This window comes from Rhinolophus sinicus, linkage group LG13, assembly GCF_036562045.2.
Source record: "Rhinolophus sinicus isolate RSC01 linkage group LG13, ASM3656204v1, whole genome shotgun sequence".
Classification (NCBI taxonomy): Eukaryota; Metazoa; Chordata; class Mammalia; order Chiroptera; family Rhinolophidae; genus Rhinolophus; species Rhinolophus sinicus.
This window is the reverse complement of record NC_133762.1, coordinates 3,277,275-3,288,523: the sequence shown is the minus strand read 5'-3', so window position 1 is coordinate 3,288,523 and position 11,249 is coordinate 3,277,275. Positions and strand designations below refer to the sequence as shown.

Genomic DNA, 11,249 nt, shown 5'->3' with positions numbered 1-11,249 from the left:
TCCCCGCCCGGCCAGGCGGTCTCCGCGGTCCCCTCTGCCACCAAGGCGCGCGCCCATCCCGGGCTGGCCTCAGGCTGGGCCGGCGGCTCGGCCCCTGCGGCTCGGCTAGCCCGCGGGCCCGGCTCCCAGGCCCCTTCAGCACCGCCCGCCGAGGGCTTCGCCGCGGAGGCTGCTGCCATCGCCCGTGCCCCTCCTGTGGTGCCCACGCCCCTCTCGGGGACCCGGCGCGGCGGCGGGGACCGCACCTGCACCCGGCCGCTCCGGCCCGCTCGGGTCCCGGCCCAGCGCGCGCCGGCGGCTCGCGCCCGCGCTCGGGCCGGGGAGCGCGCGGGCGGGCGGGAGAGGGCGCAGCGCCGCGCGGCGGGCGGGCGGACGGGCAGGCGGACGGCCCTGCGGAGCGGCGGCGGCGGCATGGGCGCGGGCACCGGCGGGGCTGCGGGCGCCCGGCTCCCCGCCCGGCCCGGCCGGCTCCCGGCGCGCGGCCGCCGCAGTCCCCGCAGCCCGCAGGGAGGCCGTCCCCGCAGCCGGCGCAACTTGCCTCGGACCCTGTGTGAGGAGAGGCGGCGCCGGCGCGATGCCTCCGGTCGGCGGTCCCCGCGCGCCGCGCCCCGCCGCGCTGCCCCGCAGCCTGTCCCGCCTGCGCGAGTGCCCGGGCCGCTCCCGCATAGTGCTGGCGCTCGGGGCCACGCAGATGGCGCTCGGCTGCCTCATCGTGGCCGTCAGCTTCGCCGCGCTGGCGCTCACCACCTCGGCCCGCGTCCGCCACTCCTGCCCCTTCTGGGCCGGCTTCTCGGTGAGTGTCCGCGGCTGGGCGGGGAAGGTGCTCCGGGCGAGGGCGCCAAGTTCGGGGCGCGAACGCCGGGCCGAGGCGCTGCAGCGCGGGGTGCAGTTCCAAACTCCGGGGACCCCACTCACCGCTCTGGAAGCATCCTTTCCCTTTCCTGTCGCTGACGCCGGAGTTACTTTTCTTAGAGGAGGCGGAAGCCGGGTGCCAGCCCTCCGCCGAGCCCGCAGCGGCCTCGGGGACCCCGAGTGAGGGTGGGCAGCGCGCGCGTCGGACCGGCGGCTGGGCCCTCGGGAACTCTGCGCGCCAAGCGGCGGTGACCCGGGCGAGGAGGCGGGATCCGAACCCGGTCCATGGCGGCGGCGCGCCCTGGGGCGGAGGGCTTGGGGCGCGACCTATCAGGTTGCGGGTCAGTCTTGGCGGCGGGGACCCACCGGCCCGCCTGCGGCCGCTCCCCGACTCGGGTCCCGGACTTCGCGTTTCCCGCGTCCGCCCGGACGGCATGCTCGGTGGGCGGCGGGACTGGGCAGGCGACCTGCAGCCGGCGTCCAGGGGCGTGTTTTCTGAGACCGCGAGGGTGACCGAGTTGTAGGCTGTTGACCCGAATTAGAGAAGCCAGCGACTAACAAACCTCCATAGGAGAAAACCACCGGGAAATCTCTATTAAAAGAAGGGATTGTCTCCAAGAGTTAATTTTTGTGTGTGTCATTTTATAGCCTTTTGATGAAAGTTGCTTTCCTCTCATATTAATAAAGAACGGACTCATGGAAACAGGAAACATAAGCAGCACAGATATTTATAAGGAGAGGCGCCTGCTCTGGGAACTCTTGAGATCTGTAACTACATTGCGTTTATGGGGCTGAAGTACGTCTCGTAGGCTTAACTGTAAACTCAGTATGTTTTAATTCCATCCCCAGAAATCCAATCCAGGCTTCTGTAACGAATGCTTGCTATTTGTTCTTGAGTTTTGCATTTTCCAAATTCTGCCCAGCCTTGCTTGTTGTTGATTTTTTTTTTTTTGTAATGGCCTTTGTTCTCTAAGTCCCTTGCATGGCTTTTAAAATGAGATCTGAGCAGAACTGACCCTCTGACACTCTAATCGATACAGGTGCGGTTGTTCATCCTAATGGGGGTATTAATTTTCAAAGCTTATTTCAGACCAAGGGTGCGTCTGGAGAGCTGATTAGGAAACAGAACGTACGGCCACAGCTCCGGGTACTCACATCAGAGAGAGGAGGCTGGAGGCAGGAATTGGGAGCCATGATTCAGATGGACCGCTATATATAGTCTTTACACATCTGTTGCTCAATTTTTAGCGTTATTTAATATGCATTGTTTTCACGTTGTCTGTCTAGTGGGCACTGAGGTTTATTTATGTCTGCTGGAACCAGCCTACAGGTGGCAGACTGGTAAGTTAGTTTCACTTCCTGGCTCCTCCCTGAGTCCCCTTCCCCCATTAAGCCTTAGCTATGGTTTTGGTGCTCTCAAAGGGCATGGAAAAAGAGCTGCCTTTAAATAACAACCCTGAAAGGGAGAATATTCACTGGATACCGTAGAAAAGCTGTTTATGGGGAAAATGTTCATTCACTCCATTTTACTCTACAGTTAAATAAATACGTGAAACCATAATTCAGTTTGTTTTTCCAGTGTTATTCCTTTCAGTGGCAATTACCTATTAGTTCTAACTTTGCATGATGGGGAGTAATTCCACACATGTCTGTTCTGTGCAGACATTCCTCTGGGCTGTGGGAATAACACTGAGCAGAGCCCTGCGTACGTCCTAGAGATTTTAAGGTAACTTCTGCTTTCCGTCCACCCCCCACTCTCTCACCCTTACATCCACTTTCTCATGGTCTTGTTTTCGTTTTTCAAACTTTGTCTGACAAGCACCTTTAAAATCCTTTCCAAACAGTATATACCGTGTTTATTATTATTATTATTATTATTATTATTATTATTATTATTATCTCTGCCCTTTGCAGCGATGGTGGTTGGTTACAGTGACGTGGGGCCAGGTTTGCCCGTTAGTGTGTGGCTGTGAGTTGTAACACTGCTCCCTGCCCTCTGAGACCACCTTGCAAGGATGCTTTTTATTTCTGAATGGTGACCGGGGAGGCGGCTGGCTGTATAATGAAATCTGCTCTGTGGGGACCATACTCTGGTCCCCTGTGCCTTCTGCCATGAGAGGTGTGGGCTCTCTGGAAATCTCTAGGTTTCGGGGCCTTCTCTGTGGTTTGTACACAGTGAGGAGCCATTGTGGAAAGAACTCTCCTCTGTGTAAGGAAAAGCTCTACGTGAGAAAAACAGCTCGCATTGCTTGAGCACATACTGTGTACCTGACGTCCAGCGGAGTGGCTTACGTGGTGTGACAGCCCATGTCATCCCAGCCCCGGCGCTCACACTCGTGGGTGGTTCCGTCACTGGCATTTGGACCCGGGCCTCTGAGTTGCCCTAGAGGGTAGAATGGAGTAGCGCTGAGGTCGTCTGGGTGCTAAGCCTCAGCTTCTGCTGAGTACGCGGCGGTGAAGAGGGATTGAGTCACTTGTGTTAGTCAAGGTCTTACAGGGAAGCAGAACCAACAGAATATATCTCCACATACATATGCAACAGGAGATGCGATAGAAGGATTGGCTGACACGGTGTGGAAGCCGAGAAGTCCCACCATCTGCCGTCTGCAAGCTGGAGACCCAGGGAAGCTGGTGGCGTTTAGTCCAAAAGCTTGCGAACTGGAGGGCCCCTGGGGCAGGGAGTCCGGACTGAGAAGCGGGGGTCCTGACCTCCCAGGGCGGGAGGAGACAGATGCCTGAGCTCAATCAGAGAGAGTGCGGGTCCAGAAGACAACCTGTTAATACAGTCTCCGGATCCAAATGCTTATCTCTTCTGGGGACAGCGTCCCAGACACACCCAGAAATAATGTCCTACCAGCTGCCTGGACCTCCCTCAGCCCAGTCACATGGGCACATAAAATTAGTCATCACACTTGCCCCAGGTCACTCAGCTAAGAAGTGGCCAGTGGCAGGTTTGAACTCAGATGCTCTGGCTTTTGAGGCCACAGTTTTAACCATTAGACTTAACTGCCCCCTAGGCAGAGGCAGAGGCCATTGAGAAAAAGGTCAAAGGTCAAGCCTCCACGAGGAGGTCACACCCTCTGTTTCTAAGGAAAAGCACAGACGGTGTGGAAAGATGCAGAGTCAAGAGAAATTGGGGCGGCATTACATTAGGGAAGTTGAGGACGTTTAATTACTCAGGGGTGGGTCTTGGCGAAGACGGAGACAGGTGAGGTGCCGCAGGTCTGGCCCGAGGGTCCTCGTTTGAGGACTGCCTGCAAATGGCTTTCCTGTCCCAGGTCCCTGCCACCCAGCTTGGAGTTAAGGGATCAGTAGCTTCGTGGATGCACGTGCGGCCCCTGTTGAGAGATGACCGTGTGTGTGAACAGATCAGAAAAGACTCATGGAGCTCAGTGGACATCTGTCTGGATGGAGCTGGGTGGACGTCTAGGCTTATCTTTTTTTTTTTTTTAATATTTTTTAACGCCAGGACATTAACAACTAACAAGCACATTGTAGGTTTCCCACACTGTCAGTTACATCTGTTGATAAAGACAGTCACTGGGAGCCAGCTGTATACGTACGTGTGTGTGTGTGAGCAATGGCATTGGATTTTTTCCTACTCCTAAAGCAATATATGCTTGTTGCAATAACTAAAAACAATGAAGCGTGTACACACACACACACACACACACACACGCGCACCAGTGCCTTCTGTCCCAGTTCTACATTCATAAGTCACCTGTATTACTTGTGTTGCTTCATGGGGTCCTTTCCCACTTTCCTTTACATGAAAAAAGTAGAATTTCTGTAGATGCAGAATATGTTTCTTTTTTTTAATTTCCAAAAAAGTTTATACCGCACACCTTACTCTGTGACTTCTTTTTTATTTCGTGTATAATAAATATGCTCAGCCACAACCCACTCTTATTATTAATCCCATTATTTTTAATGACTGTGTAAGAGTCTGTAATATGAATTATTATAATTTATTCATTTATTCTCCTCCTGGGAATATTCTGGTCATATTAGTTCTGTGTGTCTACAAACAATGCTGCTTATCTAGCCGTAGGTGCCGGGGTATTCCGATTCGGAATTCTGTTAGTTTTGGCCTTATTAATTCCACAAACAATTTTATTCACTCCTACCCACAGAAGCATTACATCAGAATGCCCTTTTGTACCCGAATACCAGCAAAATATATTTGCCATCCTTAACATTTTTATTTTTCTGATAGAAGGAAAACATTTCATTGTTTTCATGTGATCAGAGTTTTCGTGATTACCTCTCTTGTATGTTGCACATATTTTCTGGCAGTTTTTCATTTGTCATTTGGCTTAATTTTGGGTGTCTTTTGCCATATGGATAATTTAAAAACTTCTCATGGAATCATTTCTATTTGTTTTCTCTTTTACAATTTCTAGATTCTTTTCTCTTAGTTAGAAAGTCGTCATTACAGAGATCACATGGATATTCTATTACATTTCCTTCCAATGTTTTCATTTTATTTTTTTACATTCAAATTTTAATTCATCTAGAATTTATTTTGTGTATGGTATGAAAAAAGGCCCTAACTTTATTTGCTTTCAGACAAAGTTCCTATCTACATGTGGTTCTGTTTTGCACACTATTCAGTTTTACTCTCTCTCTCTCTTTTTTTTTTAAATTGAGGTATAACTGACATAAACGTTATATTAGTTACAGGTGTACAACATAATGATTCCATATTTGCTTCTATTACGAAATGATCACCACTATGAGTCTAGTTAACATCAGTCACCATATATAGTTACGATATTTTTTCTTATAAATTGATACTTTTATTATTATGTAATGTCTCTTTTTATCCCTGGTAAATTTTTTTTGCTCTGAAGTCTAATTTGTCTGGTATTAAAATAGCCATTCCAGATTTCCTTTGCTTATTGTTTCATGGTATATCTGTTCCCATGTTAAAACTATTTCTCAGACTTTTAACTTACCTTCATCATTATGTTCGTAATGAGTTCCTTGTAGATAGCATGCAGTTGAATCTTTTAAAAATAAAGATCTGACAATTTCTGTTGTTAATTGATGTGTTGGACCATTTACATTTAATGTAATTGTTGATATAGTTTAGTTTGGATCTACCTCCCCGCCCCCTTTTTGTTCCCTTCCTTTTTTGTTCTTCTGTTTCCCCTTTCCTGCCTTCTTTTGGTTTGTTTGGAATCTTATTTAATCACAACAGTTTAATTCATCTCCTGTTTTTAACTATATTTCTTTGTATTTTTACTAGTTGTTCCATAGGTTACAGTATATATATACTTAAATTTTGACTGCCTGCATAGAATCATTATTTCATTCAAGTAAAATGCAGAAAATTTATTACCGCTTAGGTCTCTCATTTATGTTGTAATTCTCTTACTTATCTTATAAAATTTATCTTGTGTACTACATCTACTTGTATCAAAAACTCTTTCAGACAGTATTACACTTGCTTTAAAGAATTCAATAGGAGAATAGTCTATTGAATTTTCACCATTTGTTTTGTTCTTCATTCTGGATAGTCTAGATTTCTTCTGATATCATTTGCCTTCTGTCTGAACAATTTCCTGTAGCAGTGCTTTTAGAGCAAGTCTGCTGCAATGAATTCTTCGTTTTTCTTACCTAGGATGCCTTTACTTCACCTTTGTTCCTGAAGGGCATTTTCACTGGTTATAGAATTATGGGTTGGCAGTTTTCTCTTTCAGCCTTTAAAAATGTTCCAGTTCCTTCTGTCCTCCATGTTTTCTGGTGAGAAATCCATGGTAATTTAAATTGTTGCTCCCATGTGGATTGACTGACTCTACTTTCATCTCCATTCTGCTATCAAACTCATCCAGTGAATTTTTCACGTTGGTTATTATAATTTTCAGTTTTAAAAATTTCCATCGGGTTCCCCTTTGTAGCTCCTATTTTCCCCCTTAGTGTTTGTAGCTTTTCATTCATTTCTGAAATTACTTCCTTTCTTACTGGAGCCTTATTATTGTCACTACTTTTAACAGTTTTGATAATTCCGAAATCTATCATTGATTGTGTTTTCCTGTGGAAGCTGACATTCTCCTGATTCTGTATATGACGAGTACCTTTGGATTGTATCCCAGACATTCTGAATATTCTCTGGATATTGTTTGAATTCTATGGAGAATGTTGCTGTTTTTGTTTTAGCTGGGGGTACATCTTCTTGGCTTTAGACCACATTCTGACCCACCTTCTATGCATGTGGTTCTCATGTCAGTTGGAAGTCTTTGCAGGGCTATTCAGACCCATCCCATATCTGGGGCTCTGAGTGACCAACCTGGCTTTGGGGCTGGTGATCTATCCAACATCTTTACATTCTATTTAGGGTCATATCTACACATGCACACGTGGGAATGAGCCCACGAGTTCGTAAACAGATTTTAGGGATCTCTTTTCCTAGCCAGCTCCCTCTCTGTGGTCTTGAGGGTGTTGTCTGCCTCCCTGGGGCTCCCCTTACCCAGTGCATCAAGGATGGTGGGCTTAACCTTGCCCTACTGTGCACTTCCTGTGCCTCCACTGGCGTAGGGGCCAGGCAGTGGGTGGACAAAGAGAGAGAGAGCAGCAACCGGCTTCGTCCTGTCTTCTTGGTACCAAGCTCCTCCGATCAGAAAGGATGCTTCTTTGGTGCCTGCCCCCTCCGGAAAGGATGCTTATCATTTAAATATAAAGCCGCAGACATACAGTTTTGAATTTGCAAGAACTCCAGAAATATTGTCCCCAGGAACCCTTTCTACAGAGTTTACTAGAGAATAAACTTCAGAAAACTATGAGATAATTAGTAAGGCTTTTCATAAATTCTGGGGATGACGGATGACTATATTTAACTATAAAACTAAAGCAAAAATATAGTGATAAGGGGACAAATTAATACATAAGTGCCACATGTTCTGGTTATATACAATTATACAACTAAAACAATAAAAGGGAGGAGATAAAGCAAAGTAGAACAAGCTTCTGAATTGTCACATTGGTGGACATAGGAATAAAAAGCGGTGTTTTGAAGCTGACAAAGCCAGCAGCAGAAGGTTAAGTTTACTTAAGACTAGAAAGATTAACACCAGATTAGTACTAGTGACAAAAATTGAGGGTTTGGGAAGAGCAGGAGAGAGGAAGACACAGTAAGTAGTTAATTGCATTATTACTCAAACCGTGTTTCCCTGAAAATAAGGCCCAGTTGGACCATCAGCTCTAATGCGTCTTTTGGAGCAAAAATTAACGTAAGACCCGGTCTTATTTTACTATAATATGAGACTGGGTCTTATCTAACATAATATAAGACCGGATCTTATATTAATTTTTGCTCCAAAAGACGCATTAGAGCTGATGGTCCAGCTAGGTCTTATTTTACTATAATATGAGACTGGGTCTTATCTAACATAATATAAGACCGGATCTTATATTAATTTTTGCTCCAAAAGACGCATTAGAGCTGATGGTCCAGCTAGGTCTTATTTTCGGGGAAACACGGTAGTAGTGAGGTAATAATGTCCGAAAGAAGAGATTCCTAAGGATAATGATATAAGGTAATGATATAAAAGTAGTAGCTAGAACTGGAATCCTTCCTACACACCGAAAGGAGTGGAGAGAGAGACCCAGCAAGCAGAGACAGCAGCCCACGTACCAATGGACTTTGTGTCTGTGCGTCTGTTTCAAAATAAGGTTAAAATTCAGGCAAAGGTGATGCCAAACATATAGACTTTATTGATAATATATGTAAATGGGATTAACTTAGTTTGAAAAAGAGTTTCAAGTTGACGAACAAAGCAAGACCCAGAGACAGGCCTAAAATGAAGAGCTTTAGGAAAGCTAAAAATATAAGGACTGGAAACGATGTCTCACTTGGTGTCAGACAAGACAGAATTCATACATTCCTGCTTTTTCACAGTACAGTGTAATGCCGTATCTTTGTGTTTTGCGTCTCGATGCAATTTTTAACATGCGTGTTAACTATTTGAACAGATAAAGCGTTCCAAGGTTTTGTCATAGGGCGCCTGTACCTTTCTTGTTAAATGGACTCCCACATTTCGTTGGTTCTCTTTGTGTCGTCCCTGTGATTTCCCCTCTTCACGACTTGCTGCTCCTATCCAGAGAAACTGATGACTTTTGTTTATTTCTCTCCTGCTTGGAAATGATTCATTCCACTTTTAAGTAAACGTCTGTGCTTTCCATATCTACATCCATACCATCTATAAGTAATTTTGTTTCTTTTTGGTCAATCGTCTTCATAGCTCAGTATTTGTTTCATATGCTACTCCTTTCCCTTACTGCATTAATTAAAACCTTAATGTTGAAAATGTGGAGAGAAACACTGACGTCTTGCTCTAGATTGTTTGGCTTTAATTTCATCTGCTATTTGCTTTTAGGTCTTAATAGATAGGTAATTTTGATGACTTAAAGTTTGCTATAATTTCAAACTTGCAGAAAAGTTGCAAGAAAAGTACAAAGACTCCCATTTATCCTTAACCCAGGTTCACCAGTTATTAATATTTTGCCCCATTTGCGTTTTCATTTCCAGACTCCTAAATTGATCAGTTGATGATTGATTGATACATCCGTCTACAGATTTTTTTCTGAATCACTTTTGAGTACATTGCAGACCTCTTGCCCCTTTGTCCCTAAATACTGAGACATATATTTCCTAAATACAAAAACGTGACATAAACATGGAGCGATAATAAATGTCAGCAAATTTAATACTGATACAACGCTATCCACAGTCCATATTCAAATTTTGCCAGTTGTCCCCAAAATGTTCTTTATAAATGTTTCCACCGCCTGCTCTACTGTCCAGTATTCAAATTAGGAATTTAAAAGTCATACGCAGGTGGTTTCCTTCTGTTTAGAATTCTTATAAAGAATGGCTAACAATTTTTTCAGACGTTTTCAGTCATGTTTCTATAATCTCTTGGTTTTTCTCTCGCAGTAATTGATGTACTGCAGTATATTGATAGATTTTTTTAATGTTGAATTGCCCTTGGATTTCTGGAATAATCCTTATCACTTATTCTTCTAACATACGGTTGGAATCCATGTGCTATTAAGATGTTGGCTTGTACAGTCACATAAAAAATTGGCTTGGAGCCTGTGTTCATACATGCACACAAGTTTACACTGTAGTAAGTCTTTTTTTTTCCTTCTTTAAATTAAAGTTTATTGGAGAGACAATTATTAATAAAGTTACATAGATTTCAGGTGTACAATTCTGTAATACATTATCTATATCTCATATTGTGTGTTCACCACCCAGAATCAGTTCTCCTTCCATCACCATATATTAGACCCTGTTTACCCTCTTCTAGAGCCCTGCTCCCGCTGCAGTAAGGCTTGTTAGGCTGTGCTGGCTTTGTAAAATAAATTGGTGAGCTTTCCATATTGTTCTGTGGACTAGCATAAGGAGAGCTGTTCTGTGTAAGTTAGACCTCTTGTCTGTAAAGCCTAGTGTCTATTCTAAACCATAGGTGCTTAATAATTGTCTTACATATTAGTCTATTCAAGCTGTCGTCTTCAGCAAGTTTTGGCTTTTTTTTTTTCCCTACTTCTTAAAAATTGTCATTTGCTTTCTGTTAGAATCATTTCTAGTTCATTAATTTCCACTTTTTATCCTTATTCCGCTCCTCCTCCATTTTGTTTTATAGATTTGTCAGTTGCATCTTTAATATATATATTTCATTCTTTTTTAAATAATAAAAGCAATTACTTTGTTAAAATTTTATTCTGAGTATAGGCATATTTGTAGCACAGATTTCAATACAGAGTTCTCCCATTTACATTAATTGTTAGATGTTTATAATTTTGGTTTTGCTTTTTTTCTTGGATCTTGGGGTTCTGTAGAAGAATGTTTCTTAATTAGTAATTAGTTCTTTCTGAGAGGTAGAGGTTGGGTGTCATTAGTTTGTTACTGATCTCTTGTTTTACTTGATATGGTCAGCAGTAAACGTCACTTGTAACATTTCTACATTTTTTAAAAAATTATTATTTTTTTTAATGTTATTGGGGAATACTGGGGAACAGTGTGTCTTTCCAGGGTCCATCAGCTCCAAGTCATTGTCCTTCAATCTAGTTGTGGAGGGTGCAGCTCAGCTCCAAATCCAGTTGCCGTTTTCAATCTTTAGTTGCAGGGGGCACAGCCCACCATCCCATATGGGAATCGAACCCGCAAACTTGTTGTTGAGAGCTCACGCTCTAACCAACTGAGCCGTTAGGCCACCCATTTCTAAATTTTCATAATTTACCAGTTTTTTTAAAAAACATCAGTACATGCTTCTGTTTTTCAAATTTGATTTTTTTACTATTTTATTTTATTTTTGTCTATGTGATACGTGCCATTGTTTGCCTGGTGTATGAAAATCATCCCTCTATATTTTGAGTTCTTGTATTTCTCT

General features: G+C 44.2%; 1 protein-coding gene across 3 annotated transcripts in view; it reads left to right on the top strand.

Moving 5' to 3' along the window:
* Window positions 1-441: 441 nt before the first annotated feature.
* ENTREP2 (endosomal transmembrane epsin interactor 2) overlaps window positions 442-11,249 on the top strand; it is a 260,707-nt gene continuing 249,899 nt past the window's right edge. For all 3 annotated transcript variants that reach the window (XM_074317911.1, XM_074317912.1, XM_074317910.1), the window contains exon 1: window positions 442-793. In XM_074317911.1, coding sequence (XP_074174012.1) covers window positions 575-793 — 219 coding nt within the window. In that variant the 5' untranslated portion in view covers window positions 442-574. The remainder of the gene's footprint in view (window positions 794-11,249) is intronic.